We start from the raw sequence: 24,062 nt of genomic DNA on the forward strand, positions 1-24,062 counted from the left end.
GCGTAGGAATTTTGCATGTCGGAATTGCTACAGACGATCGGAATTTCCGATCAAAACTTTTTCCGACTGAAAAATAGAGAACCTGCTCTCAATCTTTTGCTGGCTGGAATCCTGGTAGCTGAGCTGTAACAAGAGAGGGAACCATGGCCTGTTGGGCCAGTATGGAACAACCGCTACTACTTTGACTTCTTCCCACCTGAGCCTGGACAGAAAGCGGAGAATGACCGGAACTGGGGGAAAAGCATAACCTTTGTGGAACCTCCACTGGTCCGTCAGCGCATCCACTCCGAAGGCCTGTGGACAACGACACCTCGTGTAATACTTCTCCAGCTTGAAATTGCACAGGGAGGCAAACGGGTCCACCTCCGGTAGAATTCCCAGAGACAGAATCCAGTTGAACACCTCGATGTGGAGAGACCATTTGTTGTTGTCCAGGGAAAACCTTGATAGAAAATCCGCCTGGACATTTTGAATTCCCGGAAGATAGACCGCCGTTAGATTCAACAGATTCGACTGGGCCCAAGACATGATTGGCCTTACTTCCCTCAGCAAGGAAAGACTGCGGGTGCCCCCCTGTCTCTTGATGTAAGAAACAGCTGTCGTATTGTCCATCCTTAGAAGGACTGAGGATCCTGATGTCAGGTGGAGAAAGGCCTGTAACGCACGGAAGGCGGCCCGGAGTTCCAACACATTTGAGACTACCTTCTGGGATGGGAAATCCCACATGCCTTGGGCTACTTCCGACAAGCATAGAGCACCTCAACCTCTGCTGCTGGCGTCCGTTGTCACTGTTACCCAGGAGACCGGGGCTATTGAATGGCAATTCAGAAGATTCTTCTGCTGTAACCACCAGGGGAGACTCTCCCTCATTGAAGGGGTTATCCGAACTAGATGGTCTCGGGAGCACGGATCTCACTGTTGGAGAAAGCCCTTCTGAAAGGGTCGCATCTTCCATTGCGCCCATTTCACCATTGGAGCTGTGGCCACCATGGTACCTATTATCATCAGACACTGTGAGGCCCTGAGAAGGGGAGATGACATTGCGAGATAGATTCTGTCGCGAATCACCGGAATCTTCTCTAGAGGTAAGAAGATTGCACTCTTTACTGTGTTGAATTGGGCTCCAAGAAACGTTAAGGACTGAGTTGGGATTAGATGACTTTTCTCCCTGTTCAATAGCCACCCGAATTTCGTCAGGGTAGAAATGACCTGATCTCGATGTGACAAGAGATGGTCTCTGTTTTGAGAGAGTAAGAGTAGATCGTCCAAGAAATGGTGCAATCGAATCCCTTTGACCCAGATTAGAGCCACGATAGCCAGTAAGAGCTTGGAAAACACTCGAGGCAATGTTGTAAGCCCGAATGGGAGACATGTAAACTGAAGGTGCATTTGACCCACTGCAAAACGGAGATACTTCTGAAACTCCCTTGCGATAGGAACATGAAAGTAAACATCTTTCAGGTCTATGGAAATAAGCCAGTCGCCTGGTTGGATCGTCTGGTGTATTGTTAGCAATGTCTCCATCTTGAACCTTTCTTTCTTTATAAATGTGTTCAGGTGTGTCAAATCGAGGACCGGCCTCCAGGAACCGTTCTTTTTGAGGACCATGAAAAGGGGAGAGTAAATCCCTTTGAACCTTTCCTCGGCTGGAACCCGAATGGCGGCCCCTTGGGCCAACAGGGATTCTGTATAAGACAGGAGAATTTGTCTCTTTTCTTCTGAGTGTGGCAGAATTGTCGGAACAAACCGGTGTATGGACGGGCTGCTGAAGACCCAGGAATGGCCCGCTGACACTGTTTTGATTGTCCAATAGTCTTTGACCGAGGCTGCCCAGACGTGCTGGAAAAGGAGTAAATGAGCCCCAACCCGCTCCGTCTGGACAGGCTCTATATCAAAAGGACTTGGAAGGCTCCCGTCCCCCAGAGGTAGCTGACTTTGAGGACTTCTGGTCAGAGGGCTAATTTCTCCTCCAGTTTTTTCTAAATTCGCGACCAGGTCTGTAGCGACGGGCATCTCTAGCGCGTTCTGGATCCTGCCTATGTTGAGATCTTCTCTGGCCCAGGAGACGGTGATCCTGGGGTAAGAACCCCGACTTACCACCTGTAGCACGTGTAATAGCTGAAACCAACTTGTTCCCAAAAAAGGAAGATCCCTCAAAGGGAATTCTGCACCATGCCTGTTTGGAGGCAGGATCAGCAACCCAGGGACGAAGCCACAAGGCACGCTTGGCCGTAACGGCGGAAAGCATAACACGTGCTACTAGGCGAATATTATCAAGGACGCCTCCCCCAGGAAAGCCGAAGCAAGCCTCAGCTCATGTATTGGTGATCTCCTGACCAAATCCTCAGACATACTGCCCAGGGCTGCGCCAACTTCATCCGTCCAGGCCTCCATAGCTTTGGACAATGCTGCCAGGGCTAAGGCTGGTTTACAAGCCATACCTGCTGTTATATAAATAAGTTTCAAGTCCGTATCAATCTTTCTTTCTAAGCCATCCCTGAAGGACACAGTATCTTCCAGAGGGAGTGTAACATGTCTCACTAGCCTCATTAAGGCTGCATCAATGAGAGGGGCCGACTCCAGATGTTTCACCTCATTGCTCTTAAATGGGTACATTTTTGAAATTTTTGTAATCAAGGAGTTTTTCCTCTAAACTTTACTCCATTCGTCCATGATAATTTCGCCAAGTTCACACAAGAAGGGGAAGTTTGGGCGTTCCTTCTTGAGATGTTTAAAATATTTCCTCTGTTTAGAGGGAGCTTCTACAGGATCTTCCCATCTCAATGTCTCCTTAACCGCTCTGACCAACTGCGGAACTAAGGAAAAACCGGCACCAGGTTCCGTCCCTTCTGTCTCGCTGTCAGAAGAACCGGTAAATGAGGGACTATGACGAGAGGGACCGGGAACCTCTGTATCCGAAATTTCAGTGGCTAGATCCGTACCGGAGGGAGGGATAAACGGTTGATCAGAATCTGCTTTACTCAGTGATTCCTGAACTACTCTCCTGACCAGAGCTTCCACTTGCTGGTCCCCAGCTTCTCTTTCCTTCATGGCTCTCTCATAACATAGCTCGCAGAGGGAATTACCCTCTGGGACCTGAGCATTACATCCCCAGCAGGCTCTTTTCTCTGAGCGTCTAGCATGGCGGTGGGAATGGCGATCAGACTCAGACTTAGACCTTTCTTTACGGTGTCTGGACGGTGACCTAATATGTCTAGAACTTGACGTGGAATGGCGATGTTGCGACCTAGACTGGTCCGAATCTTTATGCGCTGACAACTGAGGTTCAGACCTAGAAGGGCTGGAAAGAGAACATGCAAAACAAAGTCATCCTGATCCTAACCCAAGCAATGCAGGCAGAATGAAAAAGAAAAAAGATTATTTCCTACCTGCGGCATAAGGGTTGGCCACTGGTGGGCGGCGATACATCCATATCGGCAGACTCAAACAGCTAAGTAGTAAAACAAAACACAGTGCTTGCAGAGTACATAATACAGGGCGGACACAACTGACCATAGGAAAAGGAGACATACCTTGAGAATCAGAGAAGCAGACACCGGGATCAACAGCCTGAGCTCAAAAGCATCCCAATCAAATAGCTGTCTCTGAGAGCTATTTGAATCTGCCGCCGAGTGATGACTTCATCGCGCCCACAGAGTACTTGCGGCGAGACCGACGCCGATGTGCGCATACCAAGCCTCGGTCTCAATCGAGACTCGCCAGCTGCGCAGATCAAAGCAGGAAGCAGCGAGTTGGAACGCAGGAGCGTCCCAGCGCCATGACCAGGAAGACCCACAAGACAGAAACATCACAAAACACACAAAAACTGCTGCCATAGAGATAAAATGTGTATACATTACCAGTCACCGCACAACACATGATCCGACCTGGTACTGGGAGCTTGAAGTACTCATAGTGCACCTGGGGCATCATAAATGGAGGGGCCTCCTGCCAATAGCAAGGACGTTTGGCCAAATTGCCGCTTGCCGGCCAATGGCTGGTTAGTAAGCTCTTCATGGCATCGCAACAAAATCGCCCGTGCCCACCCTGCTAATAGCTGGGAAATTGGGCTCCAGAAAGAACCGCCATCCTGAAATTCGTGCACAAACCAGCCGGCCTGGATCCAAACTTCATAAGGTAAAACACCTTGGTCCTAGGAGGAGGACAAAAAAGGAACGTGGTCTCTGACTAGAAGCAAAGATTTATGGGAGTGGGGTCCTATGAGGTAGAAGAGGCGGGATTAACCTATACGTAGGCTGCCATGGAGTCTGTCAGGAAACTTATTTTTCTACATATTTTTGGTAAAAAAAATATCGCAATAAGCGTTTATTGATTGGTTTGTGCAAAAGTTATAGCAGCTACAAAAAAGGGGATCATTTTATGGCATTTTCTTTTAATATATATTTTTTATACTAGTAATGGTGGCAATCAGCGATTTTTATCGGGACTGCCACATTATGGCAGACACATCGGACAATTTTGACACATTTTTGGGACCATTGGCATTGATACAGCAATCAGTGCGATTAAATTTGCTAGTCGGCATGCGGTTAAAAATTACGTTTTTTTACAAACTTTTTTCAATTGATACATGTTCCCCAGGGCAGGACTCGGACCCCTATAACCATTGTATGCCCAATTACTTGCATATAAGGCTTCAAATTTGGCACTTTTGATTTTTCATTTATTTAATATAGCAACAAATATTATAAGATTAAAGAAGTAGGTGCAAAGTGGAAGCAGCGGATCTGCAGAGAATATTATTTGAGCCCCTAGCACTTTATATATGAATGTCTCCACATATTGTATTGTATTTGTGATGATTTATGTGCACACACAATAGGACAGCGCTGTGACACATAATGCTCTTCTAGTTGATAAAGGGAACACTTACCTTTGTTACAGCAGCAGTCCGGTATAAGTTATTTCTGTAGGTATTTGAGTTGTTACACATAGCGCGGGTTTTATTCTATTTATATTGGGGACATAATTGCCCAAATATGGGGATCAGGAGCCATTTCCACCCTTTACTCTCGGCTGGGGCTCTTTGTATCCATATAACAGATGTTCTAAATGACTAGATTTTTGGATTGTAAGCTCTAATGAGCAGGACCCTCTGATCCCTACTTTATTAAAGGGTATTGTGTTTGTACTGTCTACCCTCAAGTTGTAAAGTTCTGAGTAAACTGTCTGTGCTATATAAATCACATATAATACAAAATTTGCAATAAATTTTGCTGCAAAATCAAAGGGGCCAAAATGTCTCCCCCCCCGAGCAGTAATATATTTCTATCCCCCTTGGTGGGAGTGGAGATGACCCATCTATAAGGATATACAGTACATACACACAGCACAAGGCCGTGTTCACACTATGAGATGTTTCTCTGTGCTGCAGTTCCTCTGAGCTCCACAAGGTGGTGATCCCACCTCTACCCAGACAGGAAGTCTCTATGGAAGACAGGAAGTGATGTCAGGAACACAGGACGTTCCATAGGAACTAAGTAGAGAGAAGACGTTACTGGAAGTGGCAGCAGAGGAGGTAATAAGATCTTATTTTCTATTTACAGGGTTGGAAATAGTGAATATTTTCATTTTTATTTCGTTTTATAAAATGGACAATCTCTAATCCGGATGTAATGTATAATGCAGTCAGTGTATCGGCAGTGGCGCACTAGGGTTGGTGTCACCCGGTGCGAAAAAAAATGGTGTCACCCCCCCCACCAACTGTAGTCCCCCCCTCAGTACAGACCCCCTCCACTAACTACAGACCCTCCTCCCGCAATATAGATCCCCCTCCCTCTATACAGACCACCCTCCCTCAGTATAAACCTCCCCCCTCAGTACAGACACCCCTTCAGTGCACACCCCTCCATAAGTACAGACACTCCCACTTCAATGCAGACCCCCCATCGGTACAGATACCCCCATCTCGGTACATACACCCCCCCTCAGTGCAGACACCCCAGTGTAGACCCCCCAACAGTACAGACACCCCAACAGTACAGACACCCCCCTCAGTGCAGACCCCCAGTGTAGACCCCCTAACGGTACAGAGACCCCCCAACAGTACAGACACCCCCCCTCAGTGCAGACCCCCCAGTGTAGACCCCCCAACAGTACAGACACCCCCCCTCAGTGCAGACCCCCAGTGTAGACCCCCTAACGGTACAGACACCCCCCTCAATGCAGACCCCCCAGTGTAGACCCCCCCAACAGTACAGACACCCCCCCTCAGTGCAGACCCCCCAGTGTAGACCCCCCAACAGTGCAGACCCCCCCTCAGTGCAGACCCCCCTCAGTACATACACCCCCTCAGTGCAGACCCCCCAGTGTAGACACCCAACAGTACAGACACCCCCCCAGTGTAGACCCCCGAACAGTACAGACACCCCCCAGTGTAGACCCCCCCAATAGTACAGACACCCCCCCTCATTTATAGAACCCCTCTCTGTGCAGACCCCCCAGCAGTACAGACACCCCCCTCAGTGCAGACCCCCCAGCAGTACGGACACCCCCCCTCCGTGCAGACACCCGCCCAGTGCAGACCCCCCAGCAGTACGGACACCCCCCCCAGTGCAGACACCCGCCCAGTGCAGACCCCTCCAGCAGTACGGACACCCCCCAGTGCAGACACCCCCCCTCCATGCAGACACCAGCCCAGTGCAGACCCCTCCAGCAGTAAAGACACCCCCCTCCGTGCAGACACCCCCCACCAGTGCAGACACCAGCCCAGTGCAGACCCCTCCAGCAGTAAAGACACCCCCCTCCGTGCAGACACCCCCCCACCAGTGCAGACACCCCCCCTTACATTCCTCAGAACAGCAGACACTCTGCCCAGCGGTGTGTGTCCCTCGAGCTGGGCTGCTCCTCCTCCATGTGAATGTAAACAGAGAGGAGGAGGAGGAGGCAGCTTTGTTCTGCTCCGCGCTGAGGGACACAGCCACGGCGTGGGACAGTGCGGCGGGTGTTTTTAGCGGTGGCGCTACCCACGGGTGTCACCCCTCTGGCGGGTGCCACCCGGGTGCAGCTTGCACCCGCCTAGCAATGCCACTGTGTATCGGTATAATGTGGAGTGTGAGTTCCGGGGTCCCCACAGGGGGAGGACATGAGGCTCCCTCAGTAAGAAGATGATTGTATCCTCATTGAGGATAGAGCCAGACACCTCGGCACCCCCTGAATCTGAGGAGAGGTCTTTGCCTGAATTCAACACTCAACTAACAAAGAAGGGGGTGAGTCTGGTGAGCGTCGCCTTCCATGATGGACACAGAGAGGAGCTGGTGGTCGAAGACCTCACTGGAAGGAAGCTGGAAGGTGCTTAGAACTTATGAGTCTGAGGGGTCAGTATGGACTGTGTGCTTCTTTCTGCACCCTGGGACTGCTGGGACATATAGTTCTCTATTGTCTGTGCTGTGTGAGGCTCTGAGCTGTGACCACAGCCCCCCCCCCCTCCAAGGGCCCATGGACTTCACGCTGCCCACCCTGCTTCCGCTACCAGCCCCTGCCTGGATCTCTGCCCTGCGCTTAGCCCTTTCCTTGGTGGTTACGGCTAAGGATGAGCTCCGGTGCATTTGCACACCCCACGTGCTGAGCCCGCCAGGAAGTTGGCACTGCTCTGCGCTAATCACAGGGAGTGAGACATTGTCCCGATGCGCGGCTGCAGAGATCGGGAAATGTCGCACTGTCTGTGATAAGCGCAGTGTGCTCTGCACGTGGGGTGTGCGAACACGCCGGAGCTCAACCTTAGTTATGAAGGCCTTATAGGCTGAAACGCGTCAACTGACTTAATCTGCGTTTGTTCACTGTGGCTATTCAATAAAATGAAGACATTTTAAGAGCAACAACCGGAGTGCGGATCATTTTTTTTATACATTACTCAGCCAGCGACTGTGGATCAAGCACCTGGGAGCTCTGCTATCTATGTGGTGTATGCGTATAAGCATTGACTTTTCTGTTATACTTAGCCCTCTCTGTCTGGATCTCTGCCCTGTTCTGGGCTTAGCCCTCTCTGCCTGGATCTCTGCCCTGTTCTGGGCTTAGCCCTCTCTGCCTGGATCTCTGCCCTGTTATGGACTTAATCCTATCTGCCTGGATCTCTGCCCTGTTCTGGGCTTAGCCCTCTCTGTCTGGATCTCTGCCCTGTTCTGGGCTTAGCCCTCTCTGTCTGGATCTCTGCCCTGTTCTGGGCTTAGCCCTCTCTGCCTGGATCTCTGCCCTGTTCTGGGCTTAGCCCTCTCTGCCTGGATCTCTGCCCTGTTATGGACCTAACCCTATCTGCCTGGATCTCTGCCCTGTTTTGGGCTTAGCCCTCTCGGCCTGGATCTCTGCCCTGTTCTGGGCTTAGCCCTCTCTGCCTGGATCTCTGCCCTGTTCTGGGCTTAGCCCTATCTGCCTGGATCTCTGCCCTGTTCTGGGCTTAGCCCTCTCGGCCTGGATCTCTGCCCTGTTCTGGGCTTAGCCCTCTCGGCCTGGATCTCTGCCCTGTTCTGGGCTTAGCCCTCTCGGCCTGGATCTCTGCCCTGTTCTGGGCTTAGCCCTCTCGGCCTGGATCTCTGCCCTGTTCTGGACTTAGCCCTCTCTGCCTGGATCTCTGCCCTGTTCTGGGCTTAGCCCTCTCTGCCTGGATCTCTGCCCTGTTCTGGGCTTAGCCCTCTCTGCCTGGATCTCTGCCCTGTTCTGGGCTTAGCCCTCTCGGCCTGGATCTCTGCCCTGTTCTGGGCTTAGCCCTCTCTGCCTGGATCTCTGCCCTGTTCTGGGCTTAGCCCTCTCGGCCTGGATCTCTGCCCTGTTCTGGGCTTAGCCCTCTCTGCCTGGATCTCTGCCCTGTTCTGGGCTTAGCCCTCTCTGCCTGGATCTCTGCCCTGTTCTGGGCTTAGCCCTCTCTGCCTGGATCTCTGCCCTATTCTGGGCCTAGCCCTGTCTGCCTGGATCTCGGTGCTGTTCTGGACCTAGCCCTCTCTGCCTGGATCTCTGCCCTGTTCTGGGCTTAGCCCTCTCTGCCTGGATCTCTGCCCTGTTCTGGGCTTAGCCCTCTCTGCCTGGATCTCTGCCCTGTTCTGGGCTTAACCCTATCTGCCTGGAGCTCTGCCCTGTTCTGGGCTTAGCCCTCTCTGCCTGGATCTCTGCCCTGTTCTGGGCTTAGCCCTCTCGGCCTGGATCTCTGCCCTGTTCTGGGCTTAGCCCTCTCTGCCTGGATCTCTGCCCTGTTCTGGGCTTAGCCCTCTCTGCCTGGATCTCTGCCCTGTTCTGGACTTAACCCTATCTGCCTGGATCTCTGCCCTGTTTTGGGCTTAACCCTATCTGCCTGGATCTCTGCCCTGTTCTGGGCTTAGCCCTCTCTGCCTGGATCTCTGCCCTGTTCTGGACTTAACCCTATCTGCCTGGATCTCTGCCCTGTTTTGGGCTTAACCCTATCTGCCTGGAGCTCTGCCCTGTTCTGGGCTTAGCCCTCTCTGCCTGGATCTCTGCCCTGTTCTGGGCTTAGCCCTCTCGGCCTGGATCTCTGCCCTGTTCTGGGCTTAGCCCTCTCGGCCTGGATCTCTGCCCTGTTCTGGGCTTAGCCCTCTCTGCCTGGATCTCTGCCCTGTTCTGGGCTTAGCCCTCTCTGCCTGGATCTCTGCCCTGTTCTGGGCTTAGCCCTCTCGGCCTGGATCTCTGCCCTGTTCTGGGCTTGGCTCTGCCTGCCTTGATCTCTGTCCCAGAGTAGAGGTTCCCCATATCTGCTGGACCATCCTATGTGGACTATCTCTGTGATTTTTACATTGCCACCCTGAGGAATGTTTTGTTGTAATGTGTGTTGCTACACTGCTGTGCCAAAACTGCTCTGCCCGTGTGCCAAGGACTTTAACCCCCCGTACCAAACACTGCTCTGCCTTGTGGACTAGCACCCCTTTGCTGTCCTGAGGAGCGCTCTTCATTGCTGTGCCTTCTGTTTGCCATGTGGACTACTTCCCCTTTGCTGCCCCATATTCCACCCTGAGAATCACTCTTCATTGCTGTGTCTATTGTTTATTCTGTGGACTAATTCTGCTACTGCATGTACCCTGAGCCCCCCAATAAACACCCACACATCGGGTTCCTGGTGATTTGCCGCTGTGTGCTCTCTCTACACTCTTCATCACACCTCGTCATGTCCGTCCTCTTCCTCCATAGTCATTGTGATGTCTTTTATCTCCAGCAGATGATGATACTCACATATATAGCGTGGAAACCTAGATTAACCCCTTCAGGGGGATCAGTTGATTGATATAACTTGTTTCCAAAGCTAGTCATACATGGTTCAGTTTTATCGTTCATCAAGTGGGATGAGTGACTAAAAACGGAAGTGATTCCCCCATCCACACATTGGAGGGGGATGGGGGAATCCTCTCCGCTGCACTATTGTATTCTGACAATGGGGGGCGCTCCTCCGCTCTCAGAATACACAGATCAGTGATGAAGCTATTGGTTGCAGCCGCTGATGGAGTGACTTTTATCCGGCAGTGACCACACATGGATGGAAATGTGACCGATCCCTGCTGAACCAGCTGAATTTCCATGTCTCTATGGTCACCATAAGTGACTTCCTCCCCTCCCCCTCATCTCCTTCATTATTTAAAGTGACATTAAAGGCTTGTTTTTTTTAAATAACAAACATGTTATTCTGGGGTCCCCTGCCGACAGTCCTGGCCCCTCCGTCCTGCCAATTGCGCCCAGAGCAAGCTGCTTGCAGGCTCACTCCCAAGCTGATGCTCTTTGTGTCTATTCACACACAATGTCGCAGCTCAGCCGGACCCCTCCCCTCTCCTCATTAGCTGACTGGCTGTGATTGACAGCAGCGAAAAACCAATGGCTCCCGCTGCTATCTCAGCAAATGAGGAGGGAGAGTTGAGGATTTTATGCACATCACTGAAAACATTGCTGTCTCTGGTGAGTATAAGGAGGGAGAGCCGCTACACACAGAAGGTTATTTACCTTCATGTGTAGAATACATGAAGGTAAGAAACCTGGAGCCTTTAGAACCACTTTAGGTCATGCTGAGATCATCTCCCATTGGCTGAGCAATATTCTCATTTGTCTCTGAGCTCCTTCTTGCTATTCCTCGTCCTGCCTGTTGTTTCCTTGGATTGATTTTCTGTGTAGTGACCCCGGCTTCATCTCTTGGATGCGCTCGTCTGTTGCTTGTCCCGACCTTTATCCTGATTCCTGGATCTCCTCCTCATCTCACACCCAACATAGAGAATGGAATTTGTGATCCAGGAGGTCAAATTTTAGAAGACTCACAATTTGCAAGAATCATAGTGAACACTAAACTGTCCAGATCAAATATTTTCTCACTGGGGACCATGGTGCTTAACCACTTGCCTACTGGGCACTTAAAGCGGAAGTCCACCCTAAAGTGGACCTTCCGCTCATTGGAATCCCCCCCCCCTCCGGCGCCACAACTAGCACCTTTCAGGGGGGAGGGGGGTGCAGGTACCTGTACAGTACAGGTATCTGCACCCACTTCCGGCGTAGATTCTGCAGAAGGTACGCCCCTTTCCGCAGAATCTACGCCCCTTTCCGAAGGTCCCCCGCTGCCTGCTGGGAAACACACGGATCCCAGAGACAGCGGGGACCATCCTTATTGCGCAGCGCGTCTCGCGCATGCGCAGTAGGGAACCGGGAAATTAAGCCAAAAGGCTTCACTTCCTGATTCCCATACCCAAGATGGCGTACGGCAGCACCAGAGAGACGATCGAGAGATCGGCTTCGGGTGACGACATCACGGGCGCGCTGGGCGGGTAAGTGTCACTATTTTAAAAGTCAGCAGCTGCAGTATTTGTAGCTGCTGGCTTTTAAAAATAAAAACACGGCGGAACTCCCGGCGGACTCCCGCTGTAAACACCCCTCCTGCCCAGACCAATTTTCAGCTTTCGGTGCTCTCACACTTTGAATGACAATTACTCAGTCATGCAGCACTGTACCCAAATTAATTTTTTGTCCTTTTTTTCCCACAAATAGAGCTTTCTTTTGGTGGTATTTGATCACCTCTGGGGTTTTTTATTTTTTTGCGCTATAAATGAAAAAAGACCAAAAATTTTGAAAAAAAAAGAATTTTCTTTGTTTCTGTGATAAAATAATGCAAATTATTAATTTTTCTTCATAAATTTTGGCCACAATTTATACTGCTACATATTTTTGGTAAAAATAACCCAAATTAGTGGATATTATTTGGTCTTTGTGAAAGTTAGAGAGTCTACAAGCTGTGGTGCGAATCGCACAAAATTGATCACATCTGATGTACTGGTGGTCTATCTCATTTCTTGCGACCCGAACAAGTCAGGAAAGTACAAATACCCCCCAAATGACCCCTTTTTGGAAAGTAGACATTCCAAGGTATTTAGTAAGAGGCATGGTGAGGTTTTTGGTGTTGTAATTTTTTCCCACAATTCTTTGCCAAATGAAGATTTTTTTGTTTTTTATTTTTTTTTCCCCACAAAATTGTCATTGTAATAGGTTATTTCTCTCACATGGCATGTGTATACCACAAATGACACCCCAAATTAAATTCTGCTACTCCTCCTGAGTATTACGATACCACATGTGTGGGACTTTTTCACAGCCTGGCCACTTAGAGAGACCCATCATGTAGGGAGCGTCATCACGTGTTCTAGGAGCATAAATTACACATCTAACTTGTTGACTAACTAATACACTTTTGAAGGCCCTTGAGCACCAGGACAATGACACGTGACACTGATGTGGCACTGATGGCAGATGGCACTGATACATGGCACTGATGGCACGTGACACTGATGTGACACTGACGACAGATGGCACTAATACGTGGCACCGATGACAGATGGAACTAATCTGTGGCACTGATGACACGTGACACTGATGACACGTGACACTGATGTGGCACTGATGACAGATGGCACTAATACGTGGCACTGATGACACCTGACACTGATGACACCTGACACTGATGACAGATGGCACTGATGACAGATGGCACTGATGACAGATGGCACTGATGACAGATGGCACTGATGACAGATGGCACTGATGACAGATGGCACTGATACGTGGCACTGATGACAGGTGGCACTAGGGACGGGTGGCACTAGGGACATGTGGCACTGGGAACAGATGACACTGTTAGGTGGCACTGGGGACAGGTGGCATTGGGGACACATGGCACTGATAGGTGGCACTGGGGACAGATGGCACTGATAGGTGGCACTGGGGACAGGTGGGCATGTGTGTGTGTTTTATTGTGTGTGTGTGTGTGTGTGTGTGTGTACTCACAGACGCTGCAGCACAGAAGCTCTCCCTCCTCACATGCTGTCTCTGTGTGAGGAGGGGAGCCGGCGATGAGAGATGATCTCATATGTTTACATATGAGATCACCTCTCATTGGATAGCCTGATCGAGTGCTAAATGGCCGCTGTGATTGGCCATTTAGCACGATCTGTGATTGGCTGTGTCCGAGGGACACAGCCAACACAGAACTTCCCCGATGCGCGCCTGCGGTGGCGTGCATTAGGGAAGTAAACAGGAGGACGTCCAGGGACACCCTCCCGGCAGTTAGCGTCCACTCTATAGCCGTCTTTTGGCTATAGAGCGGGCGCAAAGTGGTTAAGTACATACTGACCTACGTATTACCACCTGATATCCTTATCCAATTATTATATGTAGCACTGACCCCTGAAGGAGCTGCTAGTTTGAATTGGGCCTGCACTCTTCTGAGAAACCCCCCCTAATGTTACTCTGTCCCCTTGGCACAGCTGTGGTACAATAATAATACAGTACAATATAAGACAGTATAAGGTACCTTTATCGATCCCTCAGGATCCTCTGGCTCCACCTGGTGGGAAAAAACAGTACGCCACACAATTGTACTCTTAACCAGGAATAATTTTACTCAAAGTATATCAAACAGGGAGTTACAGGGATTGCACTGTTGTCCCAACGTAGGACGTCAGTACAATATAAATCAACAGTCAAATACAATAAGCAATATATATATGTATGTTATTATCTAAACCTGGGAGCTCCCATTACTTAAAGTTTTACGTGAGGCCTCACTTCAAGTACTTTCTCCTTTATCTTCTTTCTTCGCTAGCTTAAGTGATTCCTCAGGTATTTGTAATCCAAAGGGGTAGGTGGAAAGGTTAACTTAGAATGCTCCAGGTATAGTTCCAAGAACTTACAATCACACTTGGGCGCTAAAGTGAACTAGGCCTCAAGCCTACTCCATGTCAGTTGCTCAGTTATGCCTCCGTGGAACAACAGACTCCAGCGAGGCCTATGAGTGAGTACTAACTGCGTGCAGTAATAATAAACGGTGGGCCGTAACCCACTCACCAACTGGATCAGAGTTCTGGGTGATGACTTTGGTCCTGTAACTGTAGCTTGCTTCAGCTTAGACTGGGCCAGATGCTCTGTGTCGCTCCGCAGGCTGGATCCGGTCCTCCGCTACTCCGACAAGCGTCTCCGAACCTTGTCAACCCGATCACCAGCTCTCAGGCTCCGTCAAGTCACCTCGCAAACAGTCCGGTTTGCAATCCGTGGTGACTGTCTGCCTATGTATCCGAGAAACCTCCTCACAGTTCCGCACAGGCAGGCAGTGTGGTCCCAAGAGACCAAATATGGCCACTGCAGTCCCTTTTATACCCTACCCAGCATGCACTGCCTATCAGAGTGTTCATGGGTAGGTCACACAGACTCCTGGGTAACAAAGGTCAAACCTCTTATCAAAACAAACAGTACTTTCAATGAAAGTCTTTTGTGCTTGTAATCACCATACTTGTGTATTACCAGATTTTGTCAGTAGATGGCTCCAAACACTGAGCCATCGCAATGTCCACAGATTTAACATTGACATATGCATGACCACGTTAATAAACAAATATGTTCCCGCTACACACTCCCCCTACTTGATCTCTTTGGTCCCCAAAGAGGCTTTGCACTTTAGCATCTATGTGGCTATATAAAACAGACAGAGGAGCTTCCCACCAGTCACAGCTGATATTACCATGTTTGGTACAGATGTGCCAAGGGGTGAGGTGGGGTTGTCCCCTATTGAATCAGTAGTAGGGAGACCAGGCAGTTCAGAGTTTCTTTTGCTAACGTACTGTGATGACTTAGAGCATTTGCCCAATGTGTCATAAGTCAGTCTGCGGGGTGGGCGAATGTCTCTCTTTTCTCTTGGAATGTTTGGGGTTTCCATTTCCAACTGGCAGGTATCTTCAACCCTTCAGTGTCAACAGGCAGGGAGTAACTGGGAGCATCCAGCTCTTCAATAGAGTCAACTGCCGGCACAAACTCTGGAGCCTCTGCTCTGAGAGTTTCAGTACGGTCTTCCTCTGCTTCAGAGAAGACTTCCATGTCTATTTCCGGAGTCTCCGTGGGCCACAACCAACTCATCCCTGTTTCTTCATCTTCTTCTTCTTCGAAGGGGTTTCACTGAGATCGGGTTGCCGGCCTACTAATTTCACTGGATGTGGATGGGAATTCTTCCTCTGTACTTGTCATAACCGCCTCTGTGAGGGGCAATAGGTGATTCCGGTGCCAGGTTTTCACTGGTCCAGTGCTCCCTTCTGGTTTCATTTCATATACTGGGATGCCTGGAAGTTTTCCACACACAACATAAGACTGCGATTTCCAGCGATCAGCCAGCTTATGTTTCCCTGGGATGCCTAGGTTTCGCAGCAGAACCCGGTCACCTACTTGAAGATCTTGAATCTATACTCTCAGATCAAAGTTCTTTTTGTTTCTGCTCTCTCTGGACCTTGAGGTGGTTTGGGCCTGCTCATAAGCAATTTTCAAGTTCTTTCTCAGCCTGTCCACATACCCTCTATGAGAAGACTCTGAAATATGGTCCAAAGAGGTTCCAAAGGCCAGATCCACTGGTAGCCGGACTTCTCGATCGAACATTAATCGATAGGGTGAATAACCTGTGGCATCACATTTGGTGCTATTATAGGCATGAACCAATGCAGCGATGTGTCTGCTCCAGTGGGGCTTCTGCTCTGCAGTTAACATGCCCGACATATTCGGGAGGGTCCGGTTGAACCTTTCTGGCTGAGGATCCCCTTGTGGGGGATAAGGAGTCCAATAAGGAGTGCCCAATAACTCCAGCAGTTCTTTTATTAGTCTACTTTCAAAGTCTCTTCCCTGGTCTGAGTGTATCCTTTGAGGTAATCCATAATGGACGAAGAACTTCTCAACAAGAGTCTTTGCCACCGTGATTGCTTGCTGATCCCTAGTGGGGAAAGCCTGGGCATACCGGGTGATGTGGTCTGTCACCACCAAGATGTCCCCTACTCCACTCAAGTCGTTTTCCAGACAGAGAAAATCTATGCAGACCAGGTCCATTGGGCCCTGGCTTTCCAGATGACCCATTGAGGCAGCCCTCTGTGGCAGCGTCTTCCGTTGTATGCACCTGAGGCAGGAATGACAGTAACTCTCCACTTCTTTCGTCATGTGGGGCCAGTAAAATCTGTCTTTTATGAATTGTAAAGTCCTTTTGGCTCCCAGGTGACCATGGTGGTCCTGTAGGGCAATTAGTACCCTCTCTCTGTGCTTTTCCAGCAAGAGCAACTGCCACTTTTCTTCTGGATTGTCGGAAGGGCCCCTTCGGTAGACCACTCCCTGTTGCAGCTGCAACCGATCCTATTCTTTCAGCAACAGCTGGGCTTCCTTACAAGGACTCTTCTGGAGTACATCAGGCTGTTGGCGTTTCAATGCCTTCCTCACCAGTCCACACAATGTGTCTTCTTCCTGATGCTTCCTGAAAAGCTTGGGAAGACCCTCTTGCACCACTTGAGAGACATCACAGTAACATCTGGGGACTCCTGCTGCAGATACTCCTACATCTTCGGCTCTGGCCCCACCCTTTTCATAGTGACTTGTCCCCCTCACATAGAGCCCTGACTCCTTTTGGAGAAAGTTGAGTCCAGTCTTCTGGGGAACTCAGGGGGTCATGAGGTCTTCTGGATAGGGCATCCGCATCTTGGTTACCAATTTCTGGTCTGTACTTCAGGCTAAAGGTAAAAGCCGAAAGGGCAGCGAGCCACCTGTGGCCAGTGGCATCTAGCTTAGCAGTAGTGAGCAGGTAGGTGAGAGGGTTGTTGTCCTCAGCCTCATACAGATAGTCTTTTAGCTTGTCTACCACTGCCCACTTCAGAGCCAGGAACTCCAGCTTATGAGTTGGATAGTTCTTTTCTGCAGGAATCAGGCTTCGCTCACATAGGCGACGGGTCGCAGAGACCCTTTTGTGTTCTTGGTAGAGCACTCCCCCCAGTCCGTCTCGACTGGCATTTACATGGAGCTCATAGGGCCTGGTAGGGTCTGCATAGGCCAACACTGGAGCAGTGGTGAGGCTCCACTTCAGTGGTCTAAAGGCCTCCTCACACTCTGGGGCCCACTGATCCTGGATGGACTCTCTCCTCTTTCTGGTTCTCCTTTCGGCTTCCCGGACCGTTCTGAGGCTTCACCAGCTTCTTCCTGGTTCTTCAGGAGCTCAGTGAGAGGATGGGCTATTTTTGCGAACCCTTCCACAAACCTTCTATAGTATGAGCAGAACACCAAGAATGACCTGAGTTCAGTCACGTTGGAGGGCCTAGGCCAAGAAGTGGCAGCCTCTAGCTTCTTCGGGTCAATTGCTACGCCCTCTTCAGACACAATATGCCCCAAATAAGTCACTGAGGGTTGATAGAACTGGCACTTTTCCATGGAAAGCTTCAAGCCCTCCTCGTGGAGTCTCTTCAGAACCTTTTCCAGGTGTGCCTCATGCTCTTCTAACATTCTCCCGAAGACTATTATGTCATCCAGGTAGACCAGTACTTCTGTCAAGTTCATTTCGCCCACTGTCTTTTCCATAAGCCTTTGGAAAGTTGCTGGGGCTCCAGACAATCCTTGAGGCATCCGGTAAAACTTGAAGAACCCCACTGGGGTGATGAAGGCAGTCTTCTCCCTATCTTCGGGGCACATTGGGATCTGATAATACCCACTCTTCAGATCCAGCGCACTGAACCACTTGGCCCCTGACAGACTCTGTAGGGCATCTTCTATCCGGGGGGTGGTGTACTGATCGGGGATGGTCCTTCTATTCAGGGTTCTATAGTCGATGCATAGGCGCAGTGACCCATTTTTTTTTTTTTCCTCACCACTACTATGGGGGAGGCATATGGGCTTCTAGACTCCCAATAAATGCCTGTTCTCTTCAGTTCAGCCAACTGCTCCCTCAGATCTTCTAGATCTCCTAGTGGGATTCGCCTGACCCTCTCTCTAAAAGGGCTGTTCTCTTCCAGGCAGATTTGATGAGTGGCACTTTTAGCTAGTCCCACGTCGAACTCGCTTTTTGAGAAAGCATCCTTCCATCTTAGCAGTTGGGCCTTTTCTCTTTCTTTCCAGGCAGGGGTCAGTGGTGTATTCTTGAGACAAAACACCTCCAGTGGGATCTCTGTCTGGCTTTCTTCCTCCTGATCACTTGCCGAGACTGGGGTGAATGAGCTAACCTATCCCAGTAACAATCTGGGTGGCAGCTTCACTGGGGTAGTTCCCATGTTACGGATACTGATGGGAATCTTCCCGTGAGCCCTCTTCAGTGTCCTGGTGGGCAGCACTTCTGGGATGAGTTCTAACCCCTCCTTGTTCTCTCGATTTGCATCTTCAAGGAGGATGAAGGGCCCCAGAGTTTTCCAACTCAACTTGACAAGGGCCCTTAGGCAGACTACTCCACTAGGTGGGTCCCACTTCTCTCTTCTACCCACAAACCAGACCTTTCCTACTCCCCCTTCAGGAGTCTGTTCTTCTTGCTTGAGATTCCTGTATGTCTGGACCAGCATCGGATGTATTTTAGTGGGGGAGGGCCCTTTTCGGGCTACCAACGGAGTCAGGAGCCTTCTCACCAGGTCGGTGTTCGTCCCGATAATCGGGGAACTCTTGTCCGCCCCTCGGGCGAGGGCACACCACGGCTAAGGTGTCAAACGTCTCAGCCTTTCCCGCTGTGCTTGGGTCAAACGTGAGTCTGACCGGTAGGTAACCGTCGTATGGGAAGTTCTGAGTGCCTAACCCCCATATTTCCAGTTCTTCTAATTTCTGTAGCGGTAAGTGCTTGAGATGTCTGTCGTAGAAGACCCTGTATAATAAGCTCACCTGGGCTCCGGAGTCCAGCAATGCCTTCGTGTAGATCTCTTCGACTTGGATGGGGGGCAATTGGTGAGGGTCCCACCAGATTGGGAGGAATCCCACTAAATGTGGTTCCTGTGGCCGGTTTGGTGGCCCGTATCTTCGCCTTTGGGGGTCTTTTGGAGACGGAGGGTGTTGGAGTCGGTGTAAGAGTTTTTCCAATAGCCGGGCGCCCAGTTGACTCCTTCACTGGGGCCCTCTGAAGTTTTCCACCGGCTGTTTGAACTTCGTTTCCGCCGCTGGGCTCGGGCACATTTGCCTGAAATGCCCTACCCCTCCACCTTTTAAAGCAGATTCTAGGTGTGGATTTGGTAGGGCGATCAAGGGTCTCCAGAGTTTCTTTCGACAGTACTTTCTCCAAATGGGGGTTCGCCAGCTGAGTCATCAGTATTGTCATCATTTCCAGTGTCTCTCTCTGGGTCTGGAGTAACTTTTCCAGCCCGGTCTGACTCATGGAAACGTGATGATTAGGCGAGAGCCATGATCCTTGTTCAGCCCCTGCTGCCAGTGCACTGGGTTCCCAGACATCCGAGGGAGCATCCACCTGCTGCACCTCAACACAGGAGGGGCTAGGGGAATGGAGTTTCCTCTGTTTCTGGTCTCTCTCAAGCTCCACTTTCTCTGCTTCATTCACCTTCTCTATAAAGACTTCATCTGGCGTGGAGGAATCCTCCAAGTACTGCCTCAGAGCCACCTTGACATGATCACTCTTTAATCCTGTTGTCACTGATCTCTGGAATTTCCATCTTATGAGCTCAGCTCCAAAGTGATCTCCGAGTCCTTCCTCCTGTGTGGCTGCCAAGAGGTGGTCTTTAAGTTCAATGGCCCAGAATAGAAAGTTTTGGGAGGTCTCGTTATCGTCTTGAGTAATGTTCATCAGTTTATGATATGACTTGGGACTATCTTCCTCCTCATAGTAGCTCTTCAGAATCCTCATCAGCTGATTCAGGGCCATTTCAGCTTTCCTTTCCAACATAGCTCTGATGCTAGACCCGGGACTGATAGCATATATTACTGCCTCCTTAATTTCAGAGTCTGAGTATCCTTTCTCTAGCCCCAACTCTACTTGGTGTAGGAGACTAATGTAGGACAGTTTGTCTTTCTGCCCTTTTTCTCCTATTTGACCGTCTATGCAGAAATCTTTCCAGATGCATCTTCTGCACCAGGCTTGGGCTCTCGGTCATTTGGCTAACAGGGGGATCTTCCTGAGAGGTACGTGCTCCACCAATGCGTTCAGCCATAAGTCTGGAGGCCTCCTGAAATTTCACATTCGTTTCCTCAAAGTGTGTTTCAGATCAGCTACCTGTTGGTCAGCCCCCTGCTGAGTAGAAACTCTTGTTTCATGACTTAAGGGTTCCAGCTGCTTCTGAGTTGGAGAGTCCCACACTTTCTTACTGGGGTGTGTCAATAGAAATTCCATTCTCTCAGACATTTTGATGCTAGCACCATGGAAGTTTTCAGGGATATCCTGCCTCCACTCTATCAACGTGTAGGTGCAGTCAGTCTCATGGCCGGGCCTCACTGAGACCACATAAGCCTTTTTGTCTGGGGACAAGGTCTGTACCACCTCTTTAATTTCCTTCTCTCCCCAGTCACATCCAGGAAACTCAATAGCCACACTTGCTTCTGAGCATATCCCTTATGCTTCACACCACTGGACTGCCTTATCGGGGTCCATAGTAACAAGTGGGGGCCGGGTTCTTTGTTGAGTGACCAGAATCCAGGGCAAGCCCCCACGTGTAGCACTGACCCCAAAGGAGCTGGCTCCACCTGATGGGGAAAAACAGTACGCCACACAATTGTACTCAACTGTAACCAGGAATACTTATACTGAAAGTATATCAAACGGGGAGTTACAGGGATTGCAAGCGTAGGACGTCAGTACAATATATATATATATATATATATATATATATATATATATATATATATATATATATATATATATATAATATATATGTGTGTATGTATGTTATTATCTAAACCTGGGAGCTCCCACTACTTAAAGTTTTACGGGAGGCCTCACTTAAAGTACTTTCTCCTTTATCTTCTTTTTTCGCTAGTTTAAGTGGTTCCTCAGGTATTTGTAATCCAAAGGGGTAGGTGGAAAGGTTAACTTAGAATGCTCCAGGTATAGTTCCAAGAACTTATAATCACACTTGGGCGCTAAAGGGAACTAGGCCTCAAGCCTACTCAATGTCAGTTGCTTAGTTACGCCTCCGTGGAACAACAGACTCCAGCGAGGCCTATGAGTGAGTCTAACTGCGTGCAATAATAATAAACGGTGGGCCGTAACCCGCTCACCAACTGGATCAGAGTTCTGGGTAATGACTTTGGTCCGGGAACTGCAGCTTGCTTCAGGTTAGACTGGACCAGATGCTCTGTGTCGCTCCGCGGGCTGGATCCGGTCCTCCGCTACTTCGACAAGCATCTCCGAACCTCGTCAATCCGATCGCCAGCTCTCAGGCTCCGTCAAGTCACCTCGCAAACAGTCCGGTTTGCAATCCGCAGTGACTGTCTGCCTATGTATCCAAGAAACCTCCTCACAGTTCCGCACAGACAGGCAGCATGGTCCCAAGAGACCAAATATGGCCGCTGCAGTCCATTTTATACCCTACCCAACATGCACTCTATCAGAGTGTTCATGGGTCACACAGACTCCTGGGTAACAAAGGTCACTCTTATCAAAACAAACAGTACTTCCTATGAAAGTCTTTTGTGCTTGTAATCACCATATCTGTGCATTACCAGATTTTGTCAGTAGATAGCTCCAAACACTGAGCCATCGCAATATCCACAGATTTAACATTGACATATGGATGACCACGTTAATAAACAAATATGTCCCCGCTAAATATACAACCAATCCAGATAATTCTCTGTTATCAATGTTATGTCTACAGGGAAACCTTCATAGATGACAGCACAAATGAGGATGGAGGAGGAACGGAGTGACATGACTGAGAAGATACTAAACCTCACCCTGGAGATCATCTACCTGCTGACTGGAGAGGTGAGGAGGATTCTGGGAGGTCACATGACATCGCTTTTATCTCTATTAATAAAACACAGACCTGACCAGAGTGGTGAGGAGTCTGGGATTCTAACATGATATTCCTATTGGTTCCTCAATACAGAGCTTTCCTCTTGTGAAGTCAGGTGATCATATGACCATCACAGTGCCGCCATGTGACTCCCTAAAACCTGAGAGACACAACATGCAGAAGATTCTAGAAGTCACCAAGAAGATGATGGAGCTGCTGACAGGAGAGGTGAGGAGGATTCTGGGAATTCTGGGACATTATCCAGTAACAGACAAGGGATGTGTCTGGATGGTGACTGTATCATTGTGTGTGTCAGGTTCCTATAAGGCAGTGGTTCTCAACTCCTGTCCTCAGGACCCACCAACAGGCCAGGTTTGCAAGATAACTGAAATACATCATAGGTGATATCATTTACTGCTCAGTGATTGCAGTATTCTAATCTGCATCTCCCCAAGGTAATACTTAAAATCTGACCTGTTAGTGGGTCCTGAGGACAGGAGTGGAGAACCACTGCTATAACGTGTCAGGATGTCACTGTCTATTTCTCCATGAAGGAGTGGGAGTATTTAGAAGGACATAAGGATCTCTACAAAGATGTCATAATGGACAACCAGTCGCCCCTCACATCACCGGGTAAGAGGAGACTTTATTGTAAAGGAGAGAGCAGTACGGAGGGTCCACCTAGATCTCCCATCATCTGATAAACACATAGAAACAATGAGAAAAAGTTTTCGGGACTTTAAATGAGGCTGGCACTAAAGGAATGCCTGTCTCCATCCCTATCAATAATATATAAGGGGAGAGAACAAAATTGGGACTTTAAATGAAGCACACATCAGTAAAAAAGTAGGTCGAGTGACTATAATATTTATTATATAAAGTCCATGATATGTTATACAAACATTTAGGGCATCAACCTCAAAAATGCTCAGGGCATACAGCCTCCACACGATAACTCATGGACTGGTATTACACAATAAATTACAATCGAATACAAATTCATATAGAACATAAAAAGCAATAAATACATGTATAAACATATCCTACTGTAGTTGAACCCAAAATGGCCAGGATAATCTTCTATCCTGGCCATTTTGGGTTCAACTACAGTAGGATATGTTTATACATGTATTTATTGCTTTTTATGTTCTATATGAATTTGTATTCGATTGTAATTTATTGTGTAATACCAGTCCATGAGTTATCGTGTGGAGGCTGTATGCCCTGAGCATTTTTGAGGTTGATGCCCTAAATGTTTGTATAACATATCATGGACTTTATATAATAAATATTATAGTCACTCGACCTACTTTTTTACTGATGTGTGCTTCATTTAAAGTCCCAATTTTGTTCTCTCCCCTTATACATAGAAACAATGTATTCAGTCAGTGTGGGTTTGCTACAGATGGTATTCAGTAATGGGAACCCACCAGAGAGATGTCCCCGTCCTCTGTATTCCCGGGATTCCACACAGGAAGATCACACCATCCCCCACCATCATCAGGTAGATGAGGAACAATCGCTGATAGTATCATTAGGATCTGTACATTATCTAACTTGTTAAAATTTATGTAATTTTTTATTATATATTCAGAGTGGAAACCTGAGAGATTCTAGAGTTGAGGTTAAAGAAGAGATGAAAGAGGATGGGGTGATGGAGGAGTCAGAGTATCTTAAAGAACACAAAGATCTGTACCAGGACACCATGGTGGAGTCATCCAGCTACAGAAACCCACCAGAGAGATGTCCCCGTCCTCTGTATTCCCGGGATTCCACACAGGAAGGTCACACCATCCCCCACCATCATCAGGTAGATGATTGATAATTTTTGTTTGTTCTGATTTATACACACTGTTTGTT

At 49.0% G+C, this 24,062-nt stretch overlaps 1 protein-coding gene across 2 annotated transcripts in view; it reads left to right on the forward strand.

Annotated features, from left to right (window-relative positions):
* Positions 1-24,062, forward strand: part of LOC143989647 (uncharacterized) — a 103,227-nt gene that overhangs the window by 76,652 nt on the left and 2,513 nt on the right. The window contains exons 1-4 of one of the 2 annotated variants that reach the window (XM_077489902.1): positions 5,401-5,539; positions 22,062-22,171; positions 22,296-22,430; positions 23,797-24,012. The exons of the other annotated variant lie outside the window; for it this stretch is intronic. Coding sequence (XP_077346028.1) covers positions 22,076-22,171; positions 22,296-22,430; positions 23,797-24,012 — 447 coding nt within the window. The 5' untranslated portion in view covers positions 5,401-5,539; positions 22,062-22,075. Of the gene's footprint in view, positions 1-5,400; positions 5,540-22,061; positions 22,172-22,295; positions 22,431-23,796; positions 24,013-24,062 lie in introns of those variants that run through there. 2 annotated transcript variants of the gene reach the window in all.

This window comes from Lithobates pipiens, unplaced genomic scaffold (genome assembly GCF_037356315.1).
Source record: "Lithobates pipiens isolate NorthernLeopardFrog02 unplaced genomic scaffold, aLitPip1_a1.2 Scaffold_18, whole genome shotgun sequence".
NCBI classification, from domain to species: Eukaryota; Metazoa; Chordata; class Amphibia; order Anura; family Ranidae; genus Lithobates; species Lithobates pipiens.